This window comes from Lytechinus variegatus, chromosome 2 (genome assembly GCF_018143015.1).
Source record: "Lytechinus variegatus isolate NC3 chromosome 2, Lvar_3.0, whole genome shotgun sequence".
Classification (NCBI taxonomy): Eukaryota; Metazoa; Echinodermata; class Echinoidea; order Temnopleuroida; family Toxopneustidae; genus Lytechinus; species Lytechinus variegatus.
Genome location: NC_054741.1, coordinates 41582121 through 41602456, shown reverse-complemented (window position 1 = coordinate 41602456; position 20336 = coordinate 41582121). Strand labels below are relative to the sequence as shown.

Here is a 20336-nt window from a genome sequence, read left to right as displayed (position 1 = left end):
TGGAAACAAATTTAGACCTAAATAGAATTTAATTTGAAAAGTACGTTATCACGTACCGGTACTGAAAATGTTTTCTTAGATAAGTCATGCTTTTTATTACTATTTCATCCTATAAACGCGCTGTTTTAACTACCATTACAATGGAAGCGTCACTGTAGTCCCGTACGCATACGTGCTGTTTTGACCACGTATTCAGCGTTCGCGGGACACGGCTTTTGACTATCGTCACGTATAGGCCGCACCCCGACTTTGCTTCTTTTTCTCATAAAAAATAGTGCTGCCTATACGCCGGCAAATATGGTAGTTCATGATTAAAACGCGCCTCATAAAATGGGCGATACCAAAGACAGTCCTTTCAAAGACCTTCTCGTGCATTCGCCCCCTGAATGGGTATTATTACATAGTACTTTGCAAGGTTCTTTCGCGAGATCGTACAGTACAGCGGCACGTACGTGCGCGCGGAAATTTACTTGACGGAGTGCGTCATGGAGACAGTCGATGGTCAGTCAAAATCTAGCACTGGTGCGTCATATTTTTTCGTCCAGGCACAGTCATCGTAAGAAAAGGTCCGTCACAGTCGAGACACACAGGTGCGTCATGGTACATGAAAATCCGACTCACATCTGACAAGTGACGCACCATTCCCGGGGGTCGAGGGGTGCGTCTTACAATTGATAGGTGTATTACCCAAGGATCAAATGTACCACATAGACACTTAATGATGAAGAAATTTAAAGAATGAGAGCAAGTTGAACAAAAACTTAACATTTTCAAACATACTAATGGACTAACAGGACAAGTGATTACTAAGTCTCTACCATGGGTCGCATGGTCCAGTGGTTCGAACATTGGACTAAAAAATGCAAGGTTGTGTGTTCGAATCCCAAGTCTGCCATTGTCTCCACTTTCATGAAAAGACCAGAGAGTAATATCTGTCATCTCTAAGGTCAGTCACTATGACCGACATAGACATAAAATGTTTCCTTGGTAATTGATTATAAACCAGCTTGGCGTTTACCAGCAATAAGCTGTCCTGCCGAGTTCCTACGGGAATTACCACAAAGAGAAACTAAAACTTTGTTCAGGTGAGACAATGATGACCTAAGGTCCTTTCAAAACAGGGTCATCGAGAAATGACCATTGCACAAAAGTTTCTATTATAGTTACTTTGCCATCCAATAGTAACTACAATGGTAACAATGCTAATCAGCCTATCAGAATCAAGGATTTCAGAGAAGATACCATTGGATGGCAAAGTTACCATAATATGGTAACTTTTATGCAACAGGGCCTAGAAGTATGAAAAGATAAATATGGATTGCACACCAGAGGCCTGGGGACACTTACCAGGACAACCACAAAGCTATCAAGATTTTCTCCTGTGAAGGCTTCTACCTGACAAGCTGCAACCAAGATGATAATGATGATCCAGATGACCAGATAGTTGATGACGTCCCAACAGTAGTTAGACAGCCAATAGGTAATGGTGTCTAAGCCACTTACAAACTGCAGGTGCTTGGACTGATAAGGTTAGGAGAAAATGCATATATCACAAATAATAGATGTGAGATTTATAAGTACTATCAAACTAGATACTTTTCTTGAACAATACTGCTAAAACAGAATAAACCGATTCATAGATAAAGAACAAATTTATTAGGTGGGGAGGTCTGTAGCAATTGATATTCTCCATTAATAAGTTAAATTTCTTGCAGATTCTATGAATTGGATGTGTTAATCCCCAGCATGTAATTTTTCAAAGAGAGAGAGAGAGACATTAAATCTAAGTTAATACACCAATACCAGACTGAGCTAAGCAACAACTTCACTCATTATTGGATATGATCTTCTGTAAGCTGTCAAGTAAAATCAAACAATGAATTAAACAATAGACAAGAGAAAATCAAAGTGATCTTACAAAAAGAAATATCTCTTCTTTGTTTTTTCTTCTACAATTAAACAAACTGAGATTGCTAACTGAATAATTCCCTTTGCGTTGTTATACTTCTCTTCTGTTTTTTTCTTTTGTTGTTGTTTTATGTAATTTTCATCAAAAAGGTATATCCATACTGTAAACTGTTATTCTATATTGTACATGTAGAATTGATTATGAATGAATGTAATACTGTATGTATGAGATGATTATACCAAATAAAAACTAATTTAACGAAAATTTCTAATAATTCCCTAAATCACTCGATAAATTAACTGACAATCAACATATGGATCATTCTCAAACGTAACATTTTCAATGTGAAGTGCAATGATTCAAATATGAATCCCCTCATTCCCATTTATGCTCTTTATTATACTGTTTTTTTTTTTACGAAGTAAGAATGCCCTTCTGTAAAATTGTACTTGATTTGTATTGTTTTATATTACTTTGTATTATGTTTTGAATGGAAATGAAATAAAAGAATTGAATTGAATAGTGTTTCTTAAATACTATTATATTCCGCATACTAAGAATCTTGCTATATATTTGGTCAGAAGCCGGTCATGTGATAAAGGGTAGTTTCCCCATCAATCATTACTTGCAATGATGAACCTTTTCTGTTTCACCGATCTTTTTCAGCCCATAGAGTCAAAACGTGTTATGACTTCAGTTTGAGAAATGAAGTTATCCACTCTATTTTTTAAATTTTTTTTACTATCTTTCTCCAATGCTATTCACACACACAAATGCCTAACCAAAGACAATAACACAAAAGAAAATTCCTTGCATGGTGACCCATCTCACTGACCCGAGCACAATGCCCAGATAATCAATCACGGTCACGTCACGTCCTCTTCTGAGTGTGAACAGAGGAGACATGTTGCCAAGAAAGGCGAGGAGCCGGTGGGAGGGTTTAAAGATATGTATCCAGTTTTCTCATAAGAAAATCATGGTAAGCATTTTCATGATTTATTTCAATAACTGGGATACATCCCTTTACCATTGCTAGACCAACACGGATTGAAAACGTGGGGAGGCATGTCTAGAACAAGAAACGCAAGGGAACAGGGAGAGGAAAGCGCAGAGGCTGCCACCATGAGAGCTAAGGGAAACTCATCTCTCAGATGAAAGTCTTCCCAGGTAACACCAGGAAGTGATGGTGGAGAGCAAAAGCACCCCTCAAATTGTTAAGGGGAGAAATCTTGACAGACGTCATGACGATCCGATACTCGTGGTATCGCGTGCCTCGTCCTCATAACGGAAGCAGAGCCTGCTGAGGTAAACACAACAAAAACCAGCGCAAAGAGAGTAGCAAGACGCTGCGCTGAAATTTAGCAAACAAGGACAAGTGTTGAATCGACAGTGGAACCACATTGTCTGATCGAAAAACATTTCAAGGACCCGGACACCAGATCCTATTTCCAGACGGCAAGGGATCTGAAGGGAGTTAGGGAACTCCATAGGACCAGATGTGAATGATTGATTCTAGAGTAACACATAATCCTGGCAAATCCCGCCAAATGTCCGGGAGTGATGCATAAGTATACGAAGCTACACCTCTGGTTACAGATAAATGGAAAAAAGGGGGATCTCGACTGATAAGCAGACAAAAGATGCCCAAGTACCAACTGAAGAAGGAGTAAGTCAGGCGTCAAGAACGGCCGACAGGCACCATGACGGACTAAACCAATACGAGCTCCAGGCTTGAGAAGAAAAACTCAAGAGTCTTGTAAGATTTTAATTGGGAATACATCAAATGTAACCGAAACAACAGGGTCAGAAAGGCAGAATGATAGCTGCCAATGATACACAAGTGGAATGCCTCTGGCCGTCTCACCTGCATCACGCGGTTCAATATAGCAGCAGTGCTGACTTTGAATACTACTCTAACTCACACAAGATGTTCAGTGATACATGGTTACTCTTATGTCCACTTTTTATGAACTAGACCAATAAACTTACAGAGATATGATGGCTATTCAACAAAAAAACCCCAACATGGCCAAAGTTCATTGACCTTACATGACCTTTGACCTTGATCATGTGACCTGAAACTCGCACAGGATGTTCAGTGATACTTGATTACTCTAATGTCCAAGTTTAATGAACTAGACCAAAATACTTTCAAAGTTATGATGGTAATTCAACAGATACACCCAATTCGGCCAAAGTTCATTGACCTTTGACCTAGGTCATGTGACCTGAAACACGCACAGGATGTTCAGTGATACTTGATTACTCTAATGTCCAAGTTTAATGAACTAGACCAAAATACTTTCAAAGTTGTGATGGTAATTCAACAGATACCCCCGATTCGGCCAAAGTTCATTGACCCTAAATGACCTTTGACCTTAATCATGAGACCTGAAACTTGCACAAAATGTTCAGTGATCCTTGATTACTATTATGTCCAAGTTTCATGAATCAGATCCATAAACTTTCAAAGTTATGATGGGAATTCAACAGATACCCCCAATTCGGCCAAAGTTCATTGACACTAAATGACCTTTGACCTTGGTCATGTGACGTGAAACTCATGCAGGATGTTCAGTGATACTTGATTAACCTTATGTCCAAGTTTCATAAACTAGGTCCATATATTTTTTAAAGTTATGATGACATTTCAAAAACTTAACCTCAGGTTAAGATTTTGATGTTGATTCCTCCAACATGGTCTAAGTTCATTGACCCTAAATGACCTTTGAACTTGGTCATGTGACATGAAACTCTAATAGGATGTTCAGTAATACTTGATTAACCTTATGGCCAAGTTTCATGAACTAGGTCCATATACTTTCTAAGTTATGATGTCATTTCAAAAACTTAACCTCACGTTAAGATTTGATGTTGACGCCGCCGCCGTCAGAAAAGCGGCGCCTATAGTCTCACTCTGCTATGCAGGTGAGACAAAAAACGATCCGACTTTGTCGAAAAATCTGACAAGAAACGCGATCAGACAGACTGAACTTTGTACGGCTCAGTAGACGATCGATAGTCCATTCCGAGAAGGCAAAGATAGGGCTTATATCAGCCCATAAGTCGAGACTCACTGGCTTAAGGATAACAAGTGGAATGCCTCTGGCCGTCTCACCTGCATCACGCGGTTCAATATAGCAGCAGTGCTGACTTTGAATACTACTCTAACTCACAAAAGATGTTCAGTGATACATGGTTACTCTTATGTCCACTTTTTATGAACTAGACCAATAAACTTACAGAGATATGATGGCTATTCAACAAAAAAACCCCAACATGGCCAAAGTTCATTGACCTTACATGACCTTTGACCTTGATCATGTGACCTGAAACTCGCACAGGATGTTCAGTGATACTTGATTACTCTAATATCCAAGTTTAATGAACTAGACCAAAATACTTTCAAAGTTATGATGGTAATTCAACAGATACACCCAATTCGGCCAAAGTTCATTGACCTTTGACCTTGGTCATGTGACCTGAAACACGCACAGGATGTTCAGTGATACTTGATTACTCTAATGTCCAAGTTTAATGAACTAGACCAAAATACTTTCAAAGTTGTGATGGTAATTCAACAGATACCCCCCGATTCGGCCAAAGTTCATTGACCCTAAATGACCTTTGACCTTAATCATGAGACCTGAAACTTGCACAAAATGTTCAGTGATCCTTGATTACTATTATGTCCAAGTTTCATGAATCAGATCCATAAACTTTCAAAGTTATGATGGGAATTCAACAGATACCCCCAATTCGGCCAAAGTTCATTGACACTAAATGACCTTTGACCTTGGTCATGTGACGTGAAACTCATGCAGGATGTTCAGTGATACTTGATTAACCTTATGTCCAAGTTTCATAAACTAGGTCCATATATTTTTTAAGTTATGATGACCTTTCAAAAACTTAACCTCAGGTTAAGATTTTGATGTTGATTCCTCCAACATGGTCTAAGTTCATTGACCCTAAATGACCTTTGACCTTGGTCATGTGACATGAAACTCTAATAGGATGTTCAGTAATACTTGATTAACCTTATGGCCAAGTTTCATGAACTAGGTCCATATACTTTCTAAGTTATGATGTCATTTCAAAAACTTAACCTCACGTTAAGATTTGATGTTGACACCGCCGCCGTCAGAAAAGCGGCGCCTATAGTCTCACTCTGCTATGCAGGTGAGACAAAAAACGATCCGACTTTGTCGAAAAATCTGACAAGAAACGCGATCAGACAGACTGAACTTTGTACGGCTCAGTAGATGATCGATAGTCCATTCCGAGAAGGCAAAGATAGGGCTTATATCAGCCCATAAGTCGAGACTCACTGGCTTAAGGATAACAAGTGGAATGCCTCTGGCCGTCTCACCTGCATCACGCGGTTCAATATAGCAGCAGTGCTTACTTTGAATACTACTCTAACTCACACAAGATGTTCAGTGATACATGGTTACTCTTATGTCCACTTTTTATGAACTAGACCAATAAACTTACAGAGATATGATGGCTATTCAACAAAAAAACCCCAACATGGCCAAAGTTCATTGACCTTACATGACCTTTGACCTTGATCATGTGACCTGAAACTCGCACAGGATGTTCAGTGATACTTGATTACTCTTATGTACAAGTTTCATGAATCAGATCCATAAACTTTCAAAGTTATGATGGTAATTCAACAGATACACCCAATTCGGCCAAAGTTCATTGACCTTTGACCTTGGTCATGTGACCTGAAACTTGCACAAAATGTTCAGTGATGCTTGATTACTATTATGTCCAAGTTTCATGAATCAGATCCATAAACTTTCAAAGGTATGATGGGAATTCAACAGATACCCCCAATTCTGCTAAAGTTCATTGACCCTAAATGACCTTTGACCTTGGTCATGTGACGTGAAACTCACGCAGGATGTTCAGTGATACTTGATTAACCTTATGTCCAAGTTTCATGAACTAGGTCCATGTATTTTCTAAGTTATGATGACATTTCAAAAACTTAACCTCAGGTTAAGATTTCGATGTTGATTCCTCCAACATGGTCTAAGTTCATTGACCCTAAATGACCTTTAACCTTGGTCATGTGACATGAAACTCTAATAGGATGTTCAGTAATACTTGATTAACCTTATGGCCAAGTTTTATGAACTAGGTCCATATACTTTGTAAGTTATGACGTCATTTCAAAAACTTAACCTCAGGTTAAGATTTGATGTTGACGCCGCCGCCGCCGTCGGAAAAGCGGCGCCTATAGTCTCACTTTGCTTTGCAGGTGAGACAAAAATAAGCCAAGCCGTATCAATGCAAACATAACAGATGCCCCCCACCGTGAGAGGCACCCAGAAGCTGATCTCTGTCTCATATGCTTGAGATCAGACCACCTGCAGATTCTGATAGAGAGCTGTAGCAGGCCGTTTCCAGCGGCCCGATAATGGCTTGGAACGACGAAGAATACAGGTTGAAGAAAACCACTCGGAGGGCAGCCAAACATGTCTAGAAAAAAAAAAATGAGCGCCTTCCTGCCAGTATTAAAGAAACACAAAGGACCTCTTGTCTATGCGGAATAGTACAGTCTGGCCAATCAGCTCAACTGGAAGTGTCCGGGAAAGTAGATCACGGCTCGCATAAGAACATACATACATATGTGTGATAGAGCTAGCGGTTGAGAATAAACCCCAGACCCTACCTCTCCCATACTAAAATTGCTCCCCCCGAGGGTGCAGCGTCCGCGGCGGGAGAGGGAGTGTTGTGAAGTGGCTTGACCCGAGCCATCAACAGCATGCGGGCCCATAAGGCTAGGATGCGATGGATGTCCGCCGGACGGGTGAATCCCTAGTAGCAGCGAGTGTACGCAAGAGATGAGCTGGCGAAAAGATGCCTCTGTCAAAGCATGTGTAACCGACAATCTAAAAGATGTTGGTCAGAAGGGCCGTGTCGTCACCAGACGAGCGAAGTAACAATCGGGCCTGCCCTATCAAGGTTAGGGACGGGAGACTGGCTAAGAGCATCTATGTCCACGCCTGAAAAATGGGCAAAGGAGTAGAACGACGTGAAGAAAATAATCACTAATATTGCCAAAAGTCCGTGACGAGAACCCAGTTGTTTAACTCCTAATGTGCCATGAACACATATCTGTGCATCCACTGGAGTGCCACGAACACATTTTCGTGCAATGGTCATACAGTTTTTGTTAGGCCCATTGCATTTTGAGTGCATTGCATGCATGAGTGATTCCATCGTTCAAGAGGTTTAACATTGTCTCAGGAGTGATTCCCTTTTTTTTTTAAAGTTGAAGAAGACGATTCCAAATATTGAGATATTTATATTAATAGCAACTTTACAACCCCCTAAACTCTAAGAGGTGAATCGACCCCCATTTTCTTTTTTCAAAATAGTGAATTTGAACGATTTATCCCTACCCATTTTCCCTGAGTTCGCTCCTGCAATGCCTACCGAGACTTTGACGTCACCGGGGTATTCGGTCCTGGTGTAGTAAACAAGACAGGCTCGTTTGTGTACTATGCACGTACGCCTTCATATTTACCTTTGTGTCAAAACTTCATTTTATCGCTATTGATCTTATGTGAACGATATTGAAAGGAAGTAATAATTATTCAAAGACATACAGTCAATAATATGTCCCAACATTGTTAAAACTGTTCTTCTTTGTAGTGATTTTTAGACGATTTTAATGCCTTGTTTTCTTTCGGGACTGTGTCCGTGGCGAAACAAGTCATAATGGAATAAACTGCAGTTGAAGTTGTATCTGCGAGCCGGAGAACTTGCAAAGAGGAAATGATTAAAAGTATATTTATGGCCGTGCTATTATTCCAATTATGTAAATTTCCTCAGAATGATACCATAGACACTAAAAGAATAATTTCAAGGCGAATAATATGGAATTTGATCGAGAACTTCTCAACAGTCGATAACGTAGCAGACGTGTTATCATGACATATTTACTTTCCAGCTACTCACTTGATCGAACATCGTGATAAAATAAATGACAAATAGTGAAAATATCATTCAATAACTCACTGTTTGCAATCGTACATCATGATTTAAGAGTTCATGATAGTTATTCATACTGTTTTTATACAGGGAAAGATTTGTACATATGATTCCTCTTTGTTTGATTTGAGTTGCTTTGAAAAAAATAAAATCATCTTTCTTTAAAATCATCTTTCTCTCTCTGCATAGCATTTCTGTATTACACCCGGGCACCTCTTATACTAAATTCCCCCGGTGACGTCACACTCAGAGTGATTTTTCTGTACACTCGTCTCTCGGGCTCTGACAGGTGGCTAATTTCATAGACTTTCAAAGCAAAATATCCAGAAGGCAGAGGATTTTTGTGACATGCTATCTGTTTGAACTAATATATACTATATATTGTGTGTGGTACCAATATTTATGGAAACTCACCCCCTTCTTAATTCAACTTTAATAATTAAGGTAATTAATTAAGCAGGACCAACTTCTTAACAAGTGGAATGCCTCTGGCCGTCTCACCTGCATAACGCGGTTCAATATAGCAGCAGTGCTGACTTTGCATACTACTCTGACTCGCACAAGATGTTCAGTGATACATGGTTACTCTTATGTCCTCTTTTTATGAACTAGACCAATAAACTTACAGAGATATGATGGTTATTCAACAAAAAACCCCAACATGGCCAAAGTTCATTGACCTTACATGACCTTTGACCTTGATCATGTGACCTGAAACTGGAACAGGATGTTCAGTGATACTTGATTACTCTTACGTACAAGTTTCATGAATCAGATCCATAAACTTTCAAAGTTATGATGGTAATTCAACAGATACACCCAATTCGGCTAAAGTTCATTGACCTTTGACCTTGGACATGTGACCTGAAACACGCACAGGATTTTCAGTGATACTTGATTACTCTAATGTCCAAGTTTAACGAACTAGACCAATAAACTTTCAAAGTTATGATGGTAATTCAACAGATATCCCCGATTCGGCCAAAGTTCATTGACCCTAAATGACCTTTGACCTTAATCATGAGACCTGAAACTTGCACAAAATGTTCAGTGATGCTTGATTACTATTATGTCCAAGTTTCATGAATCAGATCCATAAACTTTCAAAGTTATGATGGGAATTCAACAGATATCCCCAATTCGGCCAAAGTTCATTGACCCTAAATGACCTTTGACCTTGATCATGTGACCTGAAACTTGCACAAAATGTTCAGTGATGCTTGATTACTATTATGTCCAAGTTTCATGAATCAGATCCATAAACTTTCAAAGTTATGATGGGAATTCAACAGATATCCCCAATTCGTCCAAAGTTCATTGACCCTAAATGACCTTTGACCTTGGTCATGTGACGTGAAACTCATGCAGGATGTTCAGTGATACTTGATTAACCTTATGTCCAAGTTTCATGAACTAGGTCCATATATTTTCTAAGTTATGATGACATTTCAAAAACTTAACCTCAGGTTAAGATTGCGATGTTGATTCCTCCAACATGGTCTAAGTTCATTGACCCTAAATGACCTTTGACCTTGGTCATGTGACATGAAACTCTAATAGGATGTTCAGTAATACTTGATTAACCTTATGGCCAAGTTTTATTAACTAGGTCCATATACTTTCTAAGTTATGATGTCATTTCAAAAACTTAACCTCAGGTTAAGATTTGATGTTGACGCCGCCGCCGCCGCCGCCGCCGCCGTCGCCGTCGGAAAAGCGGCGCCTATAGTCTCACTTGCTTCGCAGGTGAGACAAAAATTAAGTCCGAAGACAGAAATAAGAACTGAGAGAAAAAAAACAATGTTCTTTTTTTTTCAAAATTAATTGCACGAAACATGACAATAATTAATTAAAAAGAGGCTTCGCAGGAGTCAACAAAACAGGGAAGCCCGGCTGAATTATTAAAAAAAAAAATCAATTTAGACAACATAATTATTGCTAATTAATAGACAATAGAGACCGTCTGTCGCTAATTAATAGACAATAGAGACCGTCTGAGGAAGAATGAAAATTAACGAAAATTAACGAAGGAAAAAATTACAAGTCCAGCGCCGCTCAAAGCATTATCAACACAAGGTAATAGGCACACAAGAGGTATAGGGGAGAAGCTCTATCGAGCTCTCCATCCATATGAGCGACGTGTGAAGGCAAAACTAGCTCAAATGTAAAAGACCAAAAGGGTCTAAAATTACATGAAAACTCACACTAGTGTGCTAAACCTAGACTCAGATAACAACAAAATGAGCCATATAAAAACAAGAATGCCATTAAAGAGTCTCCAAGTATTAAATATGAAAATACTTACCATGATTTTCTTATTTACGAGATAACTGGATATACCCATTTGAACCCTCCCTCCTACCCCTCGCCTTGTGTGACAACATGTCTTGCCCGCAGGCTCATGAGAGGAAATGGACGCCAAATTGCGCGATGATCTTGGGATAGTGCATTGGTAGGGAGATGCAGCGCGCGCGCAGGAAAAGTTGTGTACTCTATATTCGGCACGCAGGTTCATTGTAATGAACTAGCAAATCAAATGGGTATATCCAGTTATCTCGTAAATAAGAAAATCATGGTAAGTATTTTCATAATTTACATCAATAACTGGGATATACCCATTTGATTTGCTAGACCAACACGGATTCAACGTGAAGGGAGGCATGTCTAGACTAAGAAGTGCGTAAGAATAGGGAGATGAAGACACGAAGGCCATTGTCTTAAGGACAGGGGAGGCAATAAAGCCTCATGTGAAGAAGTCCTTAAGAGCAAGGAGTGAAGGAAAGAGGAGCGTCAAAAGGCGGACCTCAAGAAGTCGTGAACGACGATTCCAAGAAAGAGCCCAAGAAGAATGATACTAAGTATCATGGGCCCTCGGCCTAGTGTCAGGAGAACATCACCAGCTGACTAGAACGTAAGATTCGGAATTTGTTGAAAATTTCAACAAGAATCGTGATCGGAAAACTGAAGCTTTTAAGGCTCAGTAAATGATCAATCGAACAATCTGAGAAGGCGAGATATCTCAGAAGCCTCCGCGTGGGAGAAGGCGCCCAGAATTCGATATCTGTCTCAAATGCGTGAGGGCAGAACATCTGCAGAATTCTGATAGAGAGCTGTGGCAGAACGTTACTAGCGGTCCGAAGGGGACCAGGAACGACGGAGAGTAGGGTTTAAGAAAAAAACCACTCGTAAGGCAGTCAAGAGTCGAGAAAGCGACTGAGTGCCATCCTGTTAATAAGAAATGTCGCGGACCTGCTGCCTATGTAGAATAGAGCAGTCTGGTCAAAACAGCTCAACCGGGCGTGTCAGAGAAACAGCGCGGTACACATCACAACAAAAGTGTGATAGACCGAGTGATCGAGAGAGAACTCAGGATCCCCTTTCTCCCATACTGATTGAAGCACCTGCGGTGGAAGAGGTGGCTTGGCTCAAGCCACCATCGCTGAGAGAGCCCGTAAGGCTAGGCTGCGATGGATGTCCGCTGGGCGGGGGAATCCCTAGCAGCAGCAGCGTACGCCAGAGGGAGCTGGCGAAAAAGTCTCTGTCATGATCTTACGTGTAAACGACAATCAAGAGATGCTCTAAACGAACAGACATCGCCAGATATGATACCTCAACAGTTACGTTCCCAACGGAATCGAATGAGGTAGCAACGGCCCTGTCCTATCAAGTTAGGGACGGAAACTGGCTAAGAGTGTCGATGTCCTCGCTTGAAGAAACAAGCGAAGGAGTAAGGAGACTTGAGGAAAGTAATCACAAAAATTTCCATCAGTCTGCGGTGAGGACCAGTTGTTTATGAAAACAGCCACAAGGCCTGGTCTCTCAGGTGATCGTAAGAGCAAGCACCGCCGGCGCCGGCAGCGTGGAACAGTCCGATATCGGAAGATAAGGAGTTCCAAAAAAGCTGCGGGGGGCGGCAAAAATGACGCCCTAAGCAGCGGGGGATGAGAATCTAAGTTTCTAAAAGAAGATCTCCAGTGAAGTAAATCACTTACATGGAGAGACTCATCCACAGACGGCCCAAGAGAAAGCGGGTCGTAGTGATCGTGGTTAGGTAGGCATAAGCATACATCCATCCACGGATACATCATCCTCGGTCGCGCGGTGACCATGGCCACATGCATTGCATGGAAGGAGGATGAAAGCAGCATGCGAGGCGACTCGAGTGTGCTGAGTGAAAAAGCTTCTAAATAAGAAGACGATTCAACAAACGGGCACGGTAAGACATCCACCGTAGACCACTCCACACAAGGAGGAAACGGCGGAGACGCCCGCAAGCTTGACCCACATAGAGGGCAGTCTATAAGATAGACTGTTAGAGCTCGACTGATGGTCTGGCGGCGTACAGTTTGGTGTAAACTCGCCAACTCGGTACGGTGGGTGTGCCCAGAAAGTAGGCATAGAATGCCGACAGAGAAGCCTGGGGCTTTAAACAAGCTTGAACGCACGTACATAGCCAACAATCTCATGAGATGTACGGCGGTTTCTTTCCTCCGAGATGATGCTTACCCGACCGGGAAAGACTCGGGGAACAGCTGTGAATGTCAACAGGAGGGATATCTAGCATATGAAAAGCTGATTCCCTCCAGGTATTCGGTGCGGGTGCTGCCGGCGGTGTCCGGGGGGAAGACCGGTGATGGCAGCTCGGGCAGGGCTCGAACGAGCCGCCCGAATACGAGACAAATAGGTTAACATAACCATAATGCACCGGGTGGTGAAGGCGTAGCGATTACTAAGCACAGGAGAACTTTTAATTGCCGTGACATTCAGATCCGATATACATACTCATAAGCTCGGAGAGCTATGAGGTAGTGAGACATACCGCTGAGCGGTGATGGTGCTCATATCGGAGTCGCCCTCTCTTCAGCGGCGATCGCTGGAGGACGGGTGTCTGTACTAGCCCTGACTCTGACCTTGCAAGGGTAGGAGCTAAGTAAGACAGGGCACCCTTACTTTCGAATAGAAAGTGAGGTTCAGGCCAGAAACCGACGGTCCCGTCGCCTGGGCGGACGGTCCGCGGGCGTGATAGGTTGCCCTCTCAAAAGCAGCCAAACATTCTCACGAGAGAAGTGCGGCATGCGGTATGTAAGAGATTCTTACCTCCAATCTACAGGCCCGCTTAGGGGGTAGAATGGAGAGAGTTACCGCTAAAGGAGTCGTCGCCGTACGTGAGTTTGACGTAGAGGGCGAATTCGGGAGTACCGAATGGCTCCCTGGAGTGCAGGTTGGCGAGAGAAGTCTCAATCCGCTGCAATAAGACCGCGGCGGTCTTATAATGACGGAGAACACGAGGGTAAGAACCCGTAATGCTCGGGGACGCATAGATGCAACCTGAACGGATGCAACGTCCAGCCGTCGGTCACCGAGAGCTTGCCAACATATTGATGCTTGAAAGCCGTATGTCGGAAGCACCTGCATAGAAACGGGGGTCACCGTGTAGGTGAACAGCGTTTCAATAAATGCCCGGTGTGAGAGGACAGGTGATTGCTTGAGCCGCACAGTGCTGCAAGGCGGCTGAAGCTGATATGAAGCGTGGGTGAATTACCCGCACTGCTCATGGGAGTATGAAACAGCATGAGAGTTGCGACGCCTGACCCACAATTATCGGGAGTCTGGTGACATAATGGAGGGCGATGTCCGTATGTCGATAACACCTGTGTATTAGCAGGGATTTCCCTTACAGGTGCGTGGGCCGGTGAATCATGATATTGCCGGTGACTCTCCGAGGTGCAAGACGGCGACTGTCTGCTTGACCTGCCTGGTGCTCGACACGGCGGTTTTAGCTGACAGAGAGCATTAGGATGAAGATACGTGGTGCTCGAGGGCGTTCTGTTGTAACATGAAGTTACGTCGCCTGGCCGTCGGCACAAGAATCAGAAGGAAAGGTCTGCCCGCACAGCGGGGTTAGCGACCTAGAATTTCTTCTTGTTCTTCCTCTTCTGTGCGGCCCCCGCCGGGGGGCAGAAGAGGGTACAATGATCGGGAGTCTGGTGACATAGTGGCAGGCGACGCCCGTATGTCGATAGCACCTGTGTATCAGCGGGAATTTCCCTTGCAGGTGCGTGAGCTGGCGAATCATGATATTGCCGGTGACTCTCCGAGGTGTGAGATGGCGACTGTCTGCTTGACCTGCCCGGTGCTGGACACGGCGGTTTTAGCTGACAGGGAGTATGAGGATAAGATCCGTGATACTCGAGGGCGTTTTGTTGTAACAGGAGGTTACGACGCCTGGCCATTTGTTTGATGGCCGGCGGTTCGTGAGAATCGCTAGAGGCACCTCGGTGTGTTAGATGGCCGGTGTCTGCTTGATCCGCTCGGTTGGTAGTACCGTCGGCTGAAGCAGGCAAGCCACTCTAGATTAGCTTGAGAAGCTGAGAGGCCTGGCCATCAAAAGAATCAGAGGACAGACCGCCCGACGGAGCGGGGCTTACGTCTGTGGTTCTCCTCTTCTTCTTTTCTTCTTCTTCGGTTGCTCCGGCGCCGGAGCGGAAGAAGGGACAAGAGGCTGGACTGCGCCTGTCTTCCTCTCCTTAGCTCTCCCCGTGGGAGAGCTAGCCGAGCGAGGAGGCGTCGGCCGAAACTGACGGCGTCAGATTGAATTGAGAGTCCGACACGGTCGGACTCAGGTGCCTCTTCCGACTAGGGGCTGGTAGCCCTTTGCCGACGCTCCCTAGAGGGGTCTTACACGGCATCGAGCCTATTCTTTGCCGGGTGGAGAGACCCGTGCTCTCCCCCCGGACTTTAGGTGACCCGATGGCCGGTGGGTCTGACAGCCCTAGAGGAGTCGCCGTTTTCTGTACTAGTGCGACGCTCCCCGATAAGGTTCAGGTTCCGGGACGGAAGCCTTGGCCATCACCGTGCGGGCACGTGGTCGCAAATCCACGGTTCCACCCTTATTAAGTGGGGCACGTGAACGCGCGTTCACGGTTCCACCCCTTAGAAAGCCCACGGGGCTCTGACTCTGTTCTTGCTATCTATACTACCTGTGGTGGGGGATAAGACCCCGTGTCGGGCCCCGAAACAGCAGTTGCCTGAGGCTCTTCAGGGTGATCTAGTTGTAAGATAAAAAAACAGAGAAGCAAGGGGGTAGGGGGGTAATAAACCCCAACCCAGAAGTCAAGGACCTCAAAAAGCGGACTTTTAAGAGTCAAAACAAATCTCACAAGGATGATACAAGTAAAATCCCAGAACAAAGGAAACAGTAATAATTTAAGAATTATTATGAGACACTGTCCCTGAAGTCCGTTAGAAAAATTAATTAATTAATTAATTAATTATTTGATTATCACAACATGAAGCTGCTTCCGCCAAATTTCTGAAAAGAAGGAAGGGGGGAAGCATCTAAAAAGAAGAAAACACTAAGTTTTTTTTTTTGTTGTTGTGTCCACCTGTTCAAAAGAAAAAATAATTTTTCTTGAGGTGAGGATCAGCTAAGGAAAAAGGGAAACAAGATTCCCTTTCTTTTTTTTTCTTTTTTTATAAACAAGAAGTTTAAGAAAAATTTTTTATAAGTCCGGAGACCGGTAGCTGACCTGAAAAGGAAGGTGGGAAAAACAAAGATAGCTTTCCCGAGAAGGAAGGCCGAGTCAAAGGCGACGAACGCTGACAAGAGACGGCTTCCTTCCTTTTTTTTTTTTTTTAATTAATTGAATAATCAATTAATAAACACAAGAACAAAGGATTGATTGAAACAAAAGAACAATCAACTAACTCGAAACAAGAGACAAAGAACTTGAATCGAGGCAAAGGAGCAAGTCAAGAATTAAAAGAATCAATCAATTAATTAATTAATCAATTAATTCAATTAATAAATACAAGAACAAAGGATTGATTGAAACAAAAGGACAATCAACTAACTCGAAACAAGAGACAAAGAACTTGAAACGAGGCTGAAATACGACGCTCCTGACGTCCTACAGAACCTATCTGTGGAGAAATAAATCAATTAAATTCACGACGAGTCGTATAAACGAAGAAGTCAGTGAATAAAAAGAATTAAAGGAATTAAAAAGGAGCGAAGGCAACACCCGAGCAGGAAGGCGCGGAGCTATGGGGCGGAGAAGTGAAGACAACCCGCCTGTTGAGAAACGTATCTTAAAAAAAACAAACTCACGAAGAGGAACAAGAAACGTGAAATAAATATCACGGAAGCTCCGCGGAACGGAATAATCTTACAACAATCTTAGATGAGGGAAAAAAGATTGAAGAGAAGAATTGCACAATAGAGTATCCAAACGGAGAACAGAAATGCAATTTTGAGAGTGTACTTAGCTTGCGACTGAACTCGACCGCAGGCGAAAGTAAAAGAGGAAATGGACGCCAAATTGCGCGATGATCTTGGGATAGTGCGTTGGTAGGGAGATGCAGCGCGCACGCAGGAAAAGTTGTGTACTCTATATTCGGCACGCAGGTTCATTGTAATGAACTAGCAAATCAAATGGGTATATCCCAGTTATTGATGTAAATATTCTGATGTTGGAAAATTAGATTTGAACGTCTTTACTCCGTTAAGACACGAAGTGAAAAGAGGACGTGACGAGGCCGTGATTGATTAAGTGTGTGTAATGCTAGGGTCAGGGAAATGGGTCACCGTGCAAGAATTTGTGTGTGTTATTGTCTTCGATTAGGCATTCATGTGGATGAATAGCAATATTCAAAGGGACGTATCCCAGTTATTGAAATAAATCAAGCTTTAATATGATCTAATGCAGTTCTATTCACAAGTTAACTTCAAACGTTTCTCAATAAAGTAAAGAGAAGCTAACATATAAACAGGGTAAACTAGAATAAAGACACCATATTCTATGCAAAATTCAACTCCTACATTTGTACTGAATTCCCTTACCTTGGTTTGTTTTTCATTGACAATAAATAGAATGAAACTAGCAGTAAGAAAGGCCAGACCAAACAGAACAAGAAGAGCAAAATAAAACACCTCTGTAGATGCAACTGCTGCATCCTCCTGCAGATAAACAAGGTAATTAAGGGGGGGAATATTGACAAACATAATATGAAGTGTCTGATAAATTTGTTACAGTACAGGTTGTCTGTAAAAGTTAGACACAAAAAAAATGTCCAATTAACCCTAAAAAGACTGGGGGGGGGCTGATTCAGCCCCCCCTCGACATTTTTCGCGATAAATCTGAAACGCGATAAGCTGGTACTGCGCCGTTCCATGACTTTTTTCTTTCAAGTCTTGCGCAACTTTTGAGACCAAATTCGCGATGCCCGGGTACGCGGTTCCGAAATTACGCAACATTTCGTAAGTGCATGTAGACCCAAAATTGCTCAAAAACGTGAATTTGTGTACAAATCCAATGCAAATTGTGTTTTTAGCCAAAATTCATAAATGTATCATTATTTCCAATTTTACTAATCAAACTCAATTAATTTTATCATTTTTATGGTCAGAATAAAGTCGCAGACGATTTCCATTGAAAAAACAATCGAAAACAAACTGTCGAAAAACAAAGAAATACATAAGAGATTTTAAAAACAATAAAATACATAAGAAAAGAAATGCGATATTGAATTTTTTTTTCAATACATTTAATCAGAGTCCTACAAAGAGTCTGTGAATAAAAAATTAGCAATTTGGAAGCCTTATTTAGTTAATTAGAGCAAATCTTTGATTTTACGCATAAATTAGCATAATTAATTAATTATGAGACTTTTCGAAGAATTTGATCATACAGTCGTGTAGATTATGCCATGGGTAACGCGCGTGCCAATTTTCGTCGCGATCGCGCGGTCGGCGGCCGAGATCATAGGGGGGGGCTGAATCAGCCCCCCCAGTCTTCTTAGGCATCAAAATAGCCCAGTCTATTTAGGGTTAAAGTAATATATTATCCATATCGAATCAGACATTAAACAACTTACCTAATATAGACTTTTCTTGACACCTTAGAATGTCAGACGTATTCAATGTCACACATATCAGTAATGTTTCTTCTAGTGTGAGTGCTGCATCAATGTGATTTTCAGGTGCTGAAGATAAATGCACTGATAGTGTGATTCTATTACACAATATTTGTACAAGTCTTCAGAGATTTAGCAATATTACCTGGTTCTAGAAATTGAGTCCACACAAAAGAAATTCAAAGTAATTAAAAATTCAAACGAGGTATGGGACCCTATAATTAGATTCACAGCAGTGTGGTCTATTAGTACAGTGAAATGATAGCATACATGTAGCAGCGTTTATACTACAACCACTACCAGCCCGGGGAGCAGGGGTACCGAATCCAACAAAGAAGCCCAGCTGAACCAACAGCCTTGTTGAATTAAAATCTATACCCCCATGTGTGGTGGTATGGTTGTATACATGCATATTGTTCATAGCAAAATGCCATACAGCCTGACAGGCATAGCATGTGGGCCTTCAGCTCACCCTTGAGTCATAAACCAGCTGGTAAATTACAGTCTGATGCAGCACGTAACACGGGTCGGTGGCCACGGTGGGGGCAAGAGTAAAAAATTTCCCGGTCATATCATGGTATGAAGAGGCGTAATGGTGTAATGAGGCGACAAGTTTGAGAGGGTCAGATATTGCATATCGAGCAGAATTTATCTTTAAAACAAGGCAAAAGCAATTTTGTGTCTCGCCCACTTATGAAAATAACAAGAAATATTGTGATTTGCGAGGGCACGAAAGAGAATTGCATTGAAACTTCATTGTGAAATGACTGGGATGGAATAACACTTGTCATAAGAGCCTTGCACGTAAACTTTAATGTTGACCTGAAAATGACCTTTGACCTTACCATGTGACCTCCGACTGCAGCATAAAATGCAGGTCGCCTAAGTACATCTACCATCCAAGTTTAGTTGAAAAGTAACTTACGGTTGCGGAGTTAGGTGTCATTAGTAGTCAGGCAGCATATGTCATGATTTACCGGCTACTTCGACAAATTGGCTAAGTCTGATCTTTCACTTTTATGTGATTGGTGACATCACAAGGATCAACTTTCAACTTGGTGACAAATTTCTAATGGTCATCTTGACCATGTGAGGGGTCAAAATGGGGTCAATAGGGGTCAATTTTTGGAATTGCCCCGATTGTGTCGAGTTATACATCAAATTGTTTGTCTGGTTATACTGAACAAAAAAGTGTACACTATCATATACTCTTGACCTCCCGTAAAAAAAGTTATGACCGGAAATAGCAAAAGGTCAACGAACTTTCGTTACATTGTACATATGGCAAATTACACTGAAGGTGTTAAGAAAGCTATTTTCCGGGGGGTTCTTACTTTTCTTTTTCATGTTTGTACTTTTTTATTTTCGATTTTAATAAGTTCACCTTCAGAGGTCCTTATCCAGAAGATATTAGGGTCAAGACAAGGTCAGGGAAAGGTCAAAGGGTCAACATGTAGCTGAAATACCCTAAAAGCGACTAGAATCGTAGAAGTCTCAT

The 20336-nt window shown here is 42.1% G+C and overlaps 1 protein-coding gene across 1 annotated transcript in view; it reads right to left on the bottom strand.

Moving 5' to 3' along the window:
• Nucleotides 1–20336, bottom strand: part of LOC121408106 (phospholipid-transporting ATPase ABCA3-like) — a 292368-nt gene that overhangs the window by 104522 nt on the left and 167510 nt on the right. Inside the window, exons 18-19 of the mRNA XM_041599444.1 lie at nucleotides 17766–17882; nucleotides 1348–1521 (exon numbers count right to left, since the gene is read on the bottom strand). Coding sequence (XP_041455378.1) covers nucleotides 1348–1521; nucleotides 17766–17882 — 291 coding nt within the window. The remainder of the gene's footprint in view (nucleotides 1–1347; nucleotides 1522–17765; nucleotides 17883–20336) is intronic.